The 16,641-nt window shown below is 29.5% G+C and overlaps 1 protein-coding gene across 1 annotated transcript; it reads left to right on the forward strand.

Moving 5' to 3' along the window:
* Window positions 1-184: 184 nt before the first annotated feature.
* LOC111675404 (protein late bloomer) lies at window positions 185-9,175 on the forward strand. The gene is made up of 4 exons (XM_023436170.2): window positions 185-444; window positions 8,201-8,359; window positions 8,442-8,777; window positions 8,845-9,175. The coding sequence occupies exons 1-4, from the start codon at window positions 385-387 to the stop codon at window positions 8,914-8,916; spliced, it is 627 nt and encodes a 208-aa protein (XP_023291938.1). The 5' UTR covers window positions 185-384; the 3' UTR covers window positions 8,917-9,175.
* Window positions 9,176-16,641: the final 7,466 nt, after the last annotated feature.

Genomic DNA, 16,641 nt, shown 5'->3' on the forward strand with positions numbered 1-16,641 from the left:
TGTTATTGTCATTGTTGTATTTGTTTTGTTTAGTGTGTGTTGTTCAATTTGGTATGTATGTTATTTGTTTTTGTTTCAGTTTCTGTTTTCATTTTTTCCTTCGTCGTCTATTTTGTCTGAGCTCATCTATGGCGCTCACTTTTATTCACTCAGTAAAATCGGTGTAAAAAAATAACAAACATTTTGTTTTTAGTTTCCAATTGAACACGAAACGTGAAAGTTTAAAATTCGAATACTGAACTTGAATAACTAACGGTTTATATAAAAAATATATATTAATTATTAAAAACAAAAATTAAAATTTAATAATAAAAAGCTCTATATTAAAAAATATTTTAAATATTTTTATAAAATAAAATCAATCAAATATTCCAATTAGTGAAAATGGGTTGTGCCACTACTACTGTCAAAATTGCCTCCATTATTTTCAATATTTTCTTGGCGGTGAGTTTCCTTAAGTTTTCTTTTTTTTGACAAACATTTGTATGAAATTTTGTTTGAACTTTTTAATTTTTTCCACAAATTGTGTCTTGGTATTTGGTATTTATTAGTCATATTTAAATAATTTGTTGTTATTTTTAAAATTTATAGTTTTTTCTTTGTATTTTATGTGACATTGAGCATGATGTCATTTGACAGCAAAAAAATCATTAACAATATATGATTTTCAAGTGCAAAGATATTTGAAATTTATTTTCTTAAATGAAAATTATTGTATACTTTTTTTTAAATGTAAATTCTAAGATATAGTTAGCATCAGGTCAACAGGTGAGATAAGTTTGACATTAAAATTATTGTTTTCATTTGCTTGACGTTTGAACATTGTAATTGTTATCATGTAAATGACTAATTTACATATAAATTTAATGTGTCATTCACTCACGTTGTAACAAATGTAATTACTATAGAAATTCTTTACTTTACATGATTTGATTACATACTGAGTAATCTTTGCTAAATGACTTTTTAACAATTTATGCGTAAAATTGTAATTACACCCCAGGTGACTAAAACGAAAACAACAGTGTTTTCATAAAACCCAAAATTCCATCGACTATTTTACAAAAACAATGTTTTAACATCAAAAATCTTTAATTAAAAACTCTAAGTCTAAATGTATAAAATGTATACAAATCGGGTGAAATTTTGTCACAATTGCTTGCTTATAGTAAATAATCTTAGATGCATATCGTATGACACATTTGATACATTTTACATGTTTTAAAACACATTATTAGATTTTAATTGCTACACAAGGGGTTAAATAATACAAAAAACTAAATGACATTTTTATTAAATTAATGAAATGTGTGCTTTAAGTGATATATTTATAAATATCGAAAAATTTTTCTTTAAATCAGTCATAACCCTAAATTCCCAACACAAAATCTATTTACAATTGGGGGCCTTCAACTAGTCCTTGTTGATCGATTGCTCATTAATGTGATATCACAACATAAGTCAAAACAATTGAATTTAATTATAAATTGAATTCGAATATTTAAATTTCAACAAGTTAATAATTTTTAAAAATATTATATTAACACTTAAACTACAATAAAAATAAATTATAAATTCCATATGGTTTTTAAAATGTAGCTGCCTTTTTTTCTTATATCTCAAACTTGATGAACCACATCGAACATGGCTAAATTTCATTTGGGAAAAATATTTATGTTTACACAATAATTGCAACATATTTGGGAATATTGACACACTTTTAGAAGTTTGAAAAAATATATATAAGCATCTGTAGAGTATTGAGAAGATTTTGTTGTTTTTATCAGTTATAAATATTAAGTTGAAAATGAACATGTTGTAAATAGAAGTTTTATATATCAAAATGACTTTTATTTAAAAAGTTTTTTTTTAATTTGAAACCATGATACAACTATAGAATATTATTATATTATTGTTATATTATGATTTGAAACAACATTTATCGAAAAGCTATTTCCAAAATAATGTTATTTTTTATTCGTGTATGATTTGATTAAAAACCCAAGACAAAGAATGTCGAAATGCTTTACGCAAACACCTGTCGTGTAGGCCTTATTTCACTGTGTTTTTTTTTGAACCACTGTGCAAATTTCTGTGACGACTTATCACCGCCACATTGTGATGGAATTTCCGGTCCAGTATACGTGAACTTTGCTCAAGTGCATGAGCTATCTAATCTCTGACCATTGCTGCCCCGTTGCATAACTTCCGAGATGCAAAATACCAGTTTCAAGGAATATCCGAGGAGTAAAGTGACATCACATCAGTTTATAATCCGGGTAGATTTGAGGTACTGGTAGCATCTCTTTCCCCAAGATTGCAATAACACCAAGATGGGGTCTATTATGAAGGTCCCGGGGGGGGGAGCTCAAGAAAATGTTTAACTATCCGGTAAAGATTCATTTCTGTCGGTGCCGAAAACGAAATTTCATATATTTGTACTGAAATTTCGTTTGCGGTTGCGATTACGGTGTATGCGGAAACATGTCTTAAGCAGGCATGAGGCAAATGAAAATACTTTCTTTTTGGGTGGATAACTTCTTTCTGTTCGACGCGGTTAAAAAAAGTAACTGGTGACAATGTGCTTATTCCCGGACTAAAGTCCGGGTCAGCTTTCTTAGTTTTCCATTGAAAGTTTTAATCGCTATTTCGATAAGTTTTTGCATAAAAGTATAAATTCAAGTTTTCTGATATCAACTAGAATCTCAATCACTAGCTTCTTGGCTACAAATCCTATTCAACAAAATGAAAAAAAATCTGATAACGCCTGCTCATTACCAAGTAATAATTAAATAACTGCATTTCACTCATTATGTACTCATTGCCAACATTTAAAAATGTTTTTGCTTGTTGAAAAAGGAGAAAGCTATTTTGTTATCTCTTATTGATTATGATAGAGATCTTAAAGTTGAGATGTTTTATAATATCAAATTTGCTTTTTATATAAAAAATTTTGTCGGTCAAAACCGACTATATAATTTTTAATCAACCATTTTTATTTGAGTAAATACTAATAGTTCCAAACTATTTAAATTAAAACTTTATTTCGTTCACCAGATTCTTCACTTTCACTTTCAATAATGTTTTTTTTGCAAAACTTTGAAATATATTTAATTAAGCAAGCATTTTGTATTTTAACAAAAATTCCCTAGATATCACAAATAAATACTTATACGAGATTTTAGGGCGTATATAAACACTTTTGCACATTTAACAAATCTTTTATTATAATTTAATTATTTCAAACTGTAAAAAATCCATTTCAAAAATAATTTTATTCCAACAGGTCCAATAAAATGTGCGTTTAAACAATATTCATATTAAATTTTGTTTTTATTTTAAATCATTTAAATTTTATAGACATTTCAATATTGTTTATTTATTTGAGTATTTCGCATTTAAAGGTAAATGATTAATAAATAATAAACTTTAATATTATACACATAGAAACATATTTACATACTAGAAAAATATAAACAATAGGGGTATAACAACATATTGTTTTAATAAATAAAAAATTTTAGGGTAATAAAAATATCAGGTGGTTTTCGGAATAACAACTCTAGCACTCTCTTTAATGATTTAATATTCTATATTTTTATAAAATTCTTAAAAGATCTATATATAACCGCCAGCCTATATTTCTGTTGTTGCCACAATAAAGCCCAATTAGTAGTAAAAATAGCAAACTTGGGAATTTTAGATAGCTATATGAAAGTTAATACAGGGTTCCGTTTTGGGGACTATACTATTTATTCCATGATTTAAGTATTCCATGTACGCTAAGTGAGATATTGGCGGTCAAATAGTATACAAAATTCTAGCCCCATATACTATTGATCTCTAGAATAGAACTTGTTAACCTTGTCGTAATTTTGAATAAAATTCAATAACATTTTGTAAATAATCTTCTTTTGTCCCAAGAATGAAGTCTATTGAATGTGCTTAAAATAGGTCTACTATTTCATCTACTTCCAATACAAATGAACTCCTGAATAGAACTTTTGAGCTCATAATTATGTTTAATATACTCGTATCTGGAAAAGAAATAACCCAGCAGTTCGACAAAGAGTCAATGTATACGAAAAATGCAGTAATTTCCACTAATATTTAACCACCTGGATGATCGTAATTCGTATGTTTTGGGTCATTCGTCACGAATATACCCTTTCTAATCGATGAGGACAGTTGTCTTCATTATCTTGTAAACGGCAGCGGAGACAGTCGTCTTTTTACTGTCCTCAAGTAACCTAGAGTTTATACTCTTAAAAGTTTTTTTTTGTACTTCCGAAAGACAGTCGTCACTTCAGTGTCCCCTTTGTAAGCGAGAGCGGAGGCAATCGTCTATTACTGTCTTTTTGTAAGGTGTAGAGTGACAATTGACTTCCTCGTAGGTTAGTCAGGTGGCTAGGGGCCACCACAAGTGGTAGGTTAAGTGGTCAGTTCGGGACTGTCCCTTCGAACTGCTGAGAATTACGTTAATGAACCTGCCGAATTTTTAATTATTAAGCCTCACTTGACCCTAGCCCTCATTTATAAAATGAGTTAAATGTCCACACTTCGCTAATGTCGAGTAGATTCACCAAATATAAAACCACCCTAATGAACAAGTTTATATATTAACAATTCATTGTCACCTTAATCACTGTTCGAAAAAACACATGTTGAATTAACAAAGAAATTATTCTTACATTCATCTAGATATTTTAAATAATTATTTCATTTAAAAACTAATCAGAATGCTAAATTTAGATTATTATGTTTTGAACTTATTCAATATGAGAAAATACTTCACAAAACAAGATCTTAATTTTTATGAATACATTTCATCTATAAATAGAGTAAATTATTCATTGATAATTATTATTAATTCCTTTTTGTTCTTAATCGCAATTGTTATAATATTTCAAACATGTTTATTCATTTTAACAAATTATTCCTTTAATATTCTGTTTTGATGTTTTAAATTAATACGGTCTATCTGTCTAGCTTTATTATTACATTAATCAAATGTACTTGTTGTTTCTAATCTATGATGTCATATACTGGATTTTATTTAGGTCAAATAAAGGAAAGGATTCAATAGCTGTTGGAAGAGTAGTTAAAAAAAAATGTTATAAAGTCAGGGCGCAGTTTATTGTTTTCGTTTTTCTTTTGTTTATACTTTTACAATATTTACAATAATACAAAAAGGTAAATGAATTGGTGACATTGACAATGTACTCAATTGAAGTACATTATACTAACAAAATGTTTAAAAACTTTTTTATTTATAAAGTGAGAGTAACAATTCAAGCAAGACATGTCAATTGGTATTAATATAGTTAACAATTAAATTGCTGTCAAACAAATAATACAAATGTATAAAAAATCAGAATTTATTAATATATATATAAAAAGCCTTATTCATAATAAATTATTATATTTGTCTTATTTTATGTGGAAATTTTTTTTATCAACCATTGTTAAATTATACATTGATTATGAACTAGTTATGTTATAAATAAAAATCAAATTTGCGCTTTAAACTTAATTAATATTAATAATTATGCCCTAATTTTGGAAATTCCTCCAATATTTAACGAACGGTCCTTTTGATTGTTGTTTAAATTTCAAAGCACTTCTCATGGTTTTAAGCACGTTTTAACGCCACCTATATTTGGTTTTTAGCACTTAAATATTAAAACTCCTTTGTTTTATACTTAACCGGCGGGTGGCGTTTTAAATCCAAATATTTGCAATTTCCTTAGACTCCATATCAGAATGAGTTTGCATATCGAAAATGATAAATGAAGTGATAAATTTTTAATTAATTCAATTATATATTTAAATAAAATGCAAATTGTAATGCTTATAGCCAAGGCAAGGATTTTTATGCATTAACTATTTCACGTATACGGGACACCGGTGTCCCAAGTTTATTTATACACTTTTTTCTATTAGGAGCGTTATTTTGAGTTCACAGTTACAATAAATGTAATTTCCAAAGAAAAATGCAAAAAAATATAATGCCAAAAAAGATAATATCCTGCGATATCCTTCGAAAACACATATTTTATTTTTCATCAAAAATGATCGATATACATCTAAATAAAGTATGTGGAGAAGTCAAATCCATAAAAAGTCGAGGGGTTTAGTTTTGTGCGTGAAAGGGTTAAAAAATCAAAGTATAAGATTATAATGTGCACTATAAAATGGGGTAATTCGCACTAAAAACTTAAAAAATATAGACCAGAATGTATTACTTTATAAAATTTAACGAAATTTTATTTTATCGTCTTTGTGTACATATTTTTAGATATTTATAATTGGATAATTCCACAGACATGTCGATCACTTCAAATTTTCAACCCTTTCGATTTAGTTATAATTCGAAACATATATTCTACTCTTAAATTATATCCATACTTATAAGGTTCATATGTTATGAGTCTTTAAAACAGGGCATCTCGCGTATTTTTGTTTAAAATTAGAAATGTTGACGACTGAATAACTTTGGAACCAGTTATCCAATTTTAACAAATGATGTTTCATTCGACAAGACTAAGATTACTCAATTTTTGACATTTCATTAAAATTACATGCATTTTCCACTATATTGTCCTAGCGCAAGTACAATATAGTGGAAAATGTCCTTTATCCTTAAATATATTAAAAAGGGATATTTTGTTTTTCTTAATTTTTTTACGACAAATAGACAAACTTATTGTTATTGATATGTAAAAATTATAGAATGGGATCTTAATGGGTTTCGAAGTTATAAGGGTTTTTATTTAGCTACATTTACAATTTCCATAGGAAATGAGTGCTTTTTACATATTTCACAATGACGTTTGTAGTACAAAATATATTGAGGCTAGAAAAACATATCTCTAATGAACAAAAAATGGCTATAACTCCAAAACTGCTGATAATACGAAAAAATTATCTGAAACCAAAATACCGTAAATTGGATTCTCTGCAAATTTTGTAATGACTCCTTAATCCATAGGATGTACTAAAAGGGAGATATATAAAAAATTTATTATTTTGACCTATGTCCTCCAATATTGGAAATATATAAGACATGATTTCAGATAGTTTTTACCATCATATTTATAACATTAAGTTGAGAGTCTGTGGTAATTTTTACTTCATTCGGCATTAAAACCTTACTTTACTTGACTATAAATGTGTTAAAATGTGTAAAAAGCACTCATTTATTTAAAAATTTAAATATTTTGTATATTTAAAATATTATGTATATTTACACCGTCTGACACTCAAAATAAGACACGAACCGGGTAATATATGCCTGAATGCGTTTTTATACCCACCATAATAAAATATGGAGATTATTGATTTTTGTCATATCGAAATATAGATCATAGACCCACAAAAGTATATATATGTTATTGGTCCTGGCGATATAACCATGTCTGTCCGTCCGTCTGTTGAAAGAACTCTATCGTTCTTTCCGAAAGAAAAGACAGAGAGAGGGTTGAAATTTTACACAAATATTTCCTATATATATCGTTGCACGTTTTTGTATAGCCCATATAGCCCACACAAGTGGCCTCCATAAAACAGATTTAACAGTCATAACAGTTTTATAAATGCGAGTACAACTTTAAAACTGGACATAAATAAATATTATATGACCCAAATTCTCTCTGTGGCAAATTTTATGAGGATCGGTCCACTATTGATCCTATCCTTCATATATGGTACGAGTTTAGCGCTGTAATTCGATATAAGTATGTATAACAGCCACAGTTTGTACGAGCTTTAGTGACAATGTAAAACTATTGTGCAATAATGGTCGTAAAAGAAATAGTGGGCCTGTTATTCCCCATATAACATTCATATATCTGGGAAACCAAATTTCATCAGAACAACTTCCTTTTGAATTCTTATAACGGTGAAACAATTGGTGTAAGAATGTTCAAATTTCGCACGAACAATATTGACATTTATGTATTTACCTAATATATTGGCGGTTTAACGCCAATTTTATAGTCATTTTATCCACTTGGTAATTCTCTCTTCTTGGTTTTAATAAATAGTTACAAAGACCAAAACATATATTACATACATTTTTCTAGTTATAGGTATGCACTTAAAAACGGCGGTGCGCATAATAAAATCTATTAAAAATTTTTCATTCTACATATGTACATATGAAAATATTTTTTAATTTAATCAATATTTTTATTTACAGATAATTTCTATTGCGGGCATAATATTGATCTCATTTAATCCAGACTATTTTCGAGAAGAATTATCCATTGGTTACTACACAACACTATCTCTATGTGTGATCTTTGCATTCCTAGGTATATTTGCCACAATACGAGAATCTGTCTGTCTGACGGCGACTGTAAGTAGCACAAAAATTTGTTTTATAATTTAATTTATTCATATTCGCTGTATGTTTGTAATGATCAATTGATCTTTTAAAGTGCGCTGTGTTCCTCTTGGCATTGACCTTGATAAATATAGCGATCGCGATCATTGGCATCAACAGTGGCGAGCATAATGGTGTTGAGATGGTTAATAAGGCGTGGGAAACAAATACAATGGATGAATTACAAATTCATCATGACTGTTGTGGCAAAACAAGTTCCAACGATTATGTACTCATGAATAAACCTATTCCAGACAGTTGTTATGCTGATCAGGATAATTCGGACATTCACAATTTGTTTACCGAAGGTTGCAGTGAAAAAATGGTGACATACTATGAAGAAGAATCTTATCGTTTTGCTATTTTATCATGGATTTGTGTAGCATTTGAGGTATGTACAAAATACAGTAAACTATTCTTTTAATATAATTTAAACATTTAATTTTTTATTTCGTTAGTTTTTCGGTTTCCTGTTGGCTACATTTTTGGTCATCAACTTCCGCAATACCCAAAGACGCATGCAATTTTAAATGATATAAAATTAAATCTGCAAGTACTTTAAGAGAGCAGCAAATTTATAATAAATTTTATATTAAATTTTCGAATCCTTAAAAAAAAATAAATATATAAAATTGACCAACAGTATCGCAAAAAATACCACCTCTAATACTAATGATCCTTATAAAAAATATTAATTAATATTGAAAACATTTTTTTTTTCGTGCAATAACTATTTTAAATAAATAAATATTTTGTTTATTTTAAATACAACCATATTAAATATTAAAGTATGTATATTAAAATTTTTAAATTATTTTATTATTAATTTTAGTATAAATAAAATCATTAGAATTAAAAAAAAGAAAATAAATTTTACTTAATTTAATTACGATATACACAAATATTCTGTAAATAAACATTTTTCTTCAATTTCCTTTCTTTTTTTGCAATTTTTAATATAAAAACAAGTAAGAAGCTACAATCGGGCGTAACCGACTATATGATACCCTCAATTACAAATATTAAATTATATCCAAATTTATTGAAGAAAACTGATTTACTTAAAGAAACCATACAATTTGGTGGATGGATTTATATGATAATATTAAAGGAGGTCCGATTATTAAGAAATTCATCATTAAGGCCTTTAAAATACATAGTTGTGGGTTTTCTTGATGAGATACAAGTATATTTAACATAATTATGATTTCCATAGAAGAGTATCGACAAATTTTATACCAAGTTTATACCGACCAACATAGCTTAACTTTAAGAGATAAAAGGTCCAAATCGGAAGGTCCGGTTTATGTTTATGTGAAACTTATTTGTGCCAAATTTAATCGTAAGACTAGTATTTATAAATGAGTTGTGAAAATTCAATTCGTGTTTTGAAGGTAACTTTCTACCACCACTCACCATTACGAAAATAGTCCGTATTATTTAGAATTATATAGGACTATGTTTTGTTGAAATACTAGATCATTTAAAATAATTATGAGCTCAAAAGGCCTATTCGGAGGTTCCGGTTGTATAGGGCCTGGGTGAAATAATTGACCGATTTCAACCATTTCCAATTGCGTTCGCCCTTGAACCAAAAGAGAATTGAGTGTTAAATTTCAGGTATGTAGTAGACTTAAATCAATGGACGAACTCAGTCGATTTAATTAATCGATTTTGGTACACTTTCTTCTTTCGAATTTCATATCTGTTTTCATATTTTCTATTCAGTCATGGGCATAAAAGTAATTTTCTCTGGGGGTAGGGTCCAGTGTAATTTTCTCTAGGGGTAAGGTCCGGTGATTCTCTACGTTCCTATATGGAGAACAGTTATACAATTAGTTTCTAATATTAGTTTTCAATATTGCTTAGCTTGTTATGACAGCACTCTTATAAGAATTTGTAGAATGATTTAAGGAAAAAGCGATTCAGAATCGATTTATTATTAATGTCGCTTATAGTATCAAGAAAAATATTTCCTCATCGTAGTGCTGTAGCTCAGAAATAGTTGTGTATTTAAAAAGAGGAAATTGCGTAGACAATTTTTCCGGCACACCGTTTATTTACAAGAGAAATGAAAAAATGGCTGTAACTAAAAGGTCTTTACTCAAAATTCAATTGTTCAATTCACAATTAGTGTTGTACGGTTATATTGCAGTATGTCGTAACTTTTTTATTATTGACTTGTTTTCGTTTAAAAAAAATTATTTGAAAAATGTTTATGATTTACAAGGCTACAACGATACGACATAGATTTTGAATTGGACAAATGTTTTTCCCAAAATAGGTGGACTGTGTTTAAGGATCTTTATGTATATATAAAATTCTAACGTTACTGACTGTATGAAATTTGGTCTCCTACCAAATAGATCCACTAAGAAGGAATTTTTTGGAAATTCGAGTGTTAAGGGGTTAAAACGGTTAAAATCGGTAACCTCGTATCTCCTAAACTAGAAAATATACAAAAACCGTTTAAAGTTCATCGCTGTTTTTCTTAAAAATAAGCGGACAGGTGTCTGGTAGTTTTTTCAAATTCGGCCCCTTCAGGGAATAAACGGGTAAAAACTGTATAGATAACCTATAAAAGGTAATTTTTTGTACTTTTTCTTTCTTCAAAAAGCATCTTTTTCATTTTCTATGATATTGAAGTTAGAAACATGAAATTAACCATTTAGGACCATTAGGGTTAAGTGAGAACCTATAAACGAGGATTTTTTGTAATTTTTCGTTCTTTAAAAGGTACTTTTCAAATTTTCATATAATATGTTTTTATTATGAAATCATATTAAATGGTACCAATTAAAATTAAGCAGTACAACATTGAGTAATAGAGAGATTACAAGTATTTTACAAATTTAATTTATTTTTACAAAACATAAAAAACCGCTCGCTATAAGCTAGTATAATGATAATAACAGGAGGCAAGTACTTACAACACTCGCTTACAAATAGGGTTAGTTCTTTTTACGATAACCTGCAAATATGTCTACTTACTACCTATTTGCAGGTAATCATAGTTTTGTTTCTGAGAAAAAGTTTATATATTAAGAGAATACGTCCACTGCTTCTATTATTGTGTTTAAAAAACAAATTTGGAAACAACATATCCAGCGCGCGAAGTGTCAAGTAGAATCTAAGAGACTACGTTTTGACCGGACCACTCCACTCGTTAGATGTTGTATTTTTTAGTATTAGATCGAGCCCGTAGCTGTGATAAATTTAAGGATATCATTAAGCCTAAACTCAGATATCTCACCAAGGTTAAAAATGAAGCGATTGCCAAGAAAGCGGTTTCTCTTTACGGCCAGAGCAGGGCATTCGTAGAGGAGATAGAAGACCGTTTCTTCCTTTTCCTTGTTTTTGCAACTGCGACAATGATCATTGTGAGGGAGACCAAGCCGACTTGCGTGTCTGCCTACTACCCAGAGTAATGTTAATACCACTGTGTGTAATTTTTTAAGTCATGATTGAATAACCATATACGGACACCACTATATGATAAAAGTCCAAAAATAAGAAGACACGTGTCTTCCAGTTTTTTTTTCATTTTTGCCCAAAGTCATGCACTTTTTTAGTTATAGACCCCCAAAGATTTGGGGCCTCGGCGTCATTTTTGAAAAAAGTGATAATTTTCTGCTATCAGCCTTGATATGTCCCGCCTACTTCGGTTTACAAGGTGTCTTGTGTTTTTCTCATTGAAGGATGGCCACAATAACTTGGCCCCTTTGCATGTGTCTAGGTTATTCCACCTGTTTTCTGCTTTTTGAAGAAAGAATCTGAGAATACTGCTCTTAATAAAACTTAACGGAGTTGCTACTGAAACGGCGTCGGAAATATCAAGAGCAGATCCCATTCTGACAAGCTCATCTGCCTGTTCATTACCCTAGTAGTCCCTATGTGCAGGGACCGAAACAAGGGAAATGTCAGACAGACGACCCAGCATTGATAGATCCTTCTTGCATTATCTAACTAATAGGGAAGTAGTAGTATAAGAGTTTAGTAAGTGAAGTGCCACTTGGCTGTCGACAAAGATTCCTATGTTGCCGCGAATATTGAGGACGTGTAATACCCTACAGGCTGACATTATTGCAAATATTTCAGCCTGGAAGACACTACAGTTGTTGGGAAGACGGTGGGATAGACTTACCCCAGCTTCTTCGCAGAAAACACCAGAACCAACACCGCAGTTCATTTTAGAACCATCTGTAAATATTCTAGCAAACTCACTCTAAGTAATACAGACGGTATGTATTAGTCATTGGAAAATAAGTTGTCGAGTAAGCAAAGGTCATTACACAGTTTTTGCCGTTTTGATTTTTGTGAAATTTTCAATCGAAACAATGATTTTTAAATTATGACTCTTTAGTTGCAAATGAACAAAAATTATTTGTTTTTATTTTGCTTTCCATACAAATTTACTGAATGTATTTATTATGTGTTTTACAGAAAGAGCAGACATTATCCAACAACTTGTTGCTTTTAAAAATATAAACAAATTCAAAAAATTATAAAAAAATAATAAATAAGTTCACATATACTAGTATCCCTACAGTTCGGAATGAATGTCCCGATTATACTATAGTATAGCTATATAGTATAGCACTACAGTATAGCTAGTTAATTTTTTTCTGGTGAGTATAATAACAGCTTTCTAATGTTCATTTAAAAATCCTTAAATGATTTCTTTCTGGATAAGTTAGTGCGAATGTGACAATAACTTCGGCAGAACGAAGAGAACATTCGTGTTCTCTTCGGACACTTTTCTACAAATTTTATATAATTTTAGGATTTTTCAAATCTTTTTTGGGGCCTACCAAGTTACTGCAATAAGTCATTCATTATAATATCTCAAAATCTTCTAGAATTCATATATGAATTATGAATAAAGCAAATTTGATTTTATTGCTGTTTACTTTAATGACTCAATTAATTAGTAAATATTTACTTTGTAATTAACAGAACATGAAACTATATAAGGAGCGTATTATTTCAACTATGAGATAGAAAGTCAATGTCATCATTGTGTTAAAATAATGACGAAAATGTTAATAAATTTGTAGTGAAAAACGTAGTGAAAAACTATAAAATTTAAGTTTTTGCTGGGTATTTTTATACCCTACACCACTTTAGTGGGGAGGGTATATTGGATTTGTGCTGATGTTTGTAACATACAAAAATATTCGTCCTAGACCCTTAACTTAAAGTATACCAATCGGCTTAGAGTCGATTAAGCTATGTCCGTCCGTCTGGCTGGCTGTCCATGTAAACCTTGTGCGCAAGGTACAGGTGGCAATTTTCAAGATAATTGGATGAAATTTGGCACGCACGTTTCATTTGACCCAAGTACGAATCTTATTGAAAATGGTTTATATCGGTCCATTATTTCCCCTAGCTCCCATAGAACAGAACCCCACGAAAAGGGCTTCTGAGTTCATAATTATGTTAAATATACAGATATATCGATAATATACGGCACAACTAAGTTTTATAGAAGTCTTGATGACCCTGCCAAATTTCATAAAGATCGGGCCCCATTTGACCCTAGCTCCCATACAAAGTCCACTTCAGAAAATTACTTGAATGTCCCAAATTAACTTATAGACACAAATATCGCGATGAAATTCAGCACAATAAAATATTATGTAAATATAAATATATTTAAAAAATTTTATCGGACTTGGTCCACATTTGCCCCTAGCCTCTTTCAGAAAATTAGTTTTTCATCCATAAATTGCTTAAATGTATCGGAACAAGGGAATATTGACAATAAATGCTTTATTATGAAAAATAAACCACATTTAATATTGTAGGGTATCATATGGTCGACCATGCCCGACTATACTTTCTTACTTGTTAATGTATGAACACATATTTTTGACATGTCTGAACTTGACCCAAAATACTATCCACAGTATTCATAAACGATTAATGAAGTTATTGATGAATATTCTGTAGAAAATGTGAGTAATAAATCTTTTTAATATAAGGATAGTAAAAATTCCAATAAATTATATTTTTGAGTATGTTTTATGAAAGGCATTGATATGTATGTCCTACAGAGCTGTTTAGTGTTAGTACAAAACGCATGCTTACGCATCTATACATATTCCAGCTTTTCACGATATTCTGTCATGCCACTTTTGTATGTACTACTGTCGTTAAGACAATAAAATAAAAAGTAGGTCATGACCTTAAAACAAATACAATTCACGAATGGGACTTGTACATTACGTTTATAGTATATTTTTTAAATGGGACACGTATTATTTAGTGCTGGATAATTTCACCTCTTGTCATTAAGCAATGATATTAATTCAAGTATTTATTTAGAACGATCCTTTAAAACAAATCATTTGAAACATATACAGTGGGTGACATAACAATGGAAACATTTTAAAAAAATATATTTTAAGTTACATATCGTTCTTGCTCTGCTCACTGTAGGATACCTAATATACAGTGAGTAAAACCTAGCGAAGGTAAACGTCTAAATAGGTCAATATATAATTTTGCTGTATCTGTGATTTAAACGAAACAAAAATACAATTCTAGAATTTTAGATTTTTAGAAAAGCTTAATGATAGTTAATCTTTTTTTCCTTGTGCTAGTCCAATTCCCCTGGGACTAGCACATTTATCATTTTATAATTATGAAATATTTTAGTAAAATATTTGTTTTGGTGATAATATTTGTTCCCTAAGTTGCCTTTCTGAGCAGACTTCAATTGATGAACGTAAATAGTTTCAGATTATTGTAGACAACTCGTAAATTGTGTGAAAATATTTTCTTCTTTTTTTGAACGACGACCTTGTTGAATTAATTTTGATGTGATCATCCAATTTTTTCTTGCTTAAAGAGAACAAACAATGTTTGTAATAAAAGTGAAAATTATTTAAACTTCTTCTCTTTATTACACCAACTAGTGTATATAATAAACAATTCCTTCCTCATTTATATATCTACAATTGTGTGAATGTATATGTTAAACGGTATGTTAAATACGTTTTTTATATCTTTTAGTATTGACATAAACCCTGTAGTTAGAGGAGTATTATTTTAAATTATGAGTCTGAAAAACTCAAAATGATTATTAATATTAACAATGGTTTAATACACATTTTCCAAATAAAAACACTTAAAAATGTTTCAATAAATATTTTTACCTTAATATTCGTTTTTGGATCATGCAGTACATATACAATTACAGTGCTGTTAGGATAAATAACAAAATAATCTTAAAATAAAATACATTGACTTTTTTATAACTGCTGGAAAATATGTATATTTACTTAGTAAATATTTACAAACTGGTGTTTATAAGAAAACAAAAAAATACACTTTATATTTTGACAAACACTAATTTGACATACTCATTAACACATACAAGCACATACACTCATACACACTTATTTATCCTCCAAAACAATAAACCAAAACAAGGAAAAATGTATAGTCAATCAAGTGGGATTACATGTTACCCTATATCGATATACGGATACATATATAGTGATTTTCACATGTAGGTCATATGTGCGTAATATACATATTATACATCGAGTACTTGTATCAAAACTTATTGCATTTGGTGTATGTAATAACTTCTCTCGATTTATTTTGAACTTTCTCAGAGATCACATAAAACTAGTTGTTACAGATCTCATTAAACGAGTAAAAGATTAATTCAGTGGTTCTGCAACTTCTTCAGTGGTTCCGAACTTCTATATCAAATTGTCCACTCAATGTACTCTTTTGCAGATGATGTAATATCTGCTTATCTTTATCATTCAGTTATATGCCAAGTCCTCTACAGAATGCAACAATGAGGCGCAATATGAATGAATCGTTTATTTACGACTTGATGAAAATCTCTAAATGATGTTCTGGGCATGAAAATACTAAAGACATTTTTCAAGTGTCGAAAGACGAGTTCTAGTGTCTTGGTTTTGGTTCTTGGTGTAATACACTTTATCTAATCTTCTAATCTAATCTTCTTAATCTTCTTACTATTTACAGGAGAGGGCGAAGGTTGACAGTTGCGTATCCAATTGTATTGATTCACTGGAGCACCGCCGCAACGTGGGGTGTAAATTACTATGTATATATGCGGATTCAGACGAGTGTAGAGCATATAGAGAGGGCATTACCCTCTTTGTCAGGCTTTCGTCTTATTATTCTAAGGAATTACGTACAGAAAACTGAGACGATAATGAAATGATTGATAACAGGTCCGCTAGTGTGCTGGATGTATTTCTTCAGAT

This window comes from Lucilia cuprina, chromosome 6, assembly GCF_022045245.1.
Source record: "Lucilia cuprina isolate Lc7/37 chromosome 6, ASM2204524v1, whole genome shotgun sequence".
Classification (NCBI taxonomy): Eukaryota; Metazoa; Arthropoda; class Insecta; order Diptera; family Calliphoridae; genus Lucilia; species Lucilia cuprina.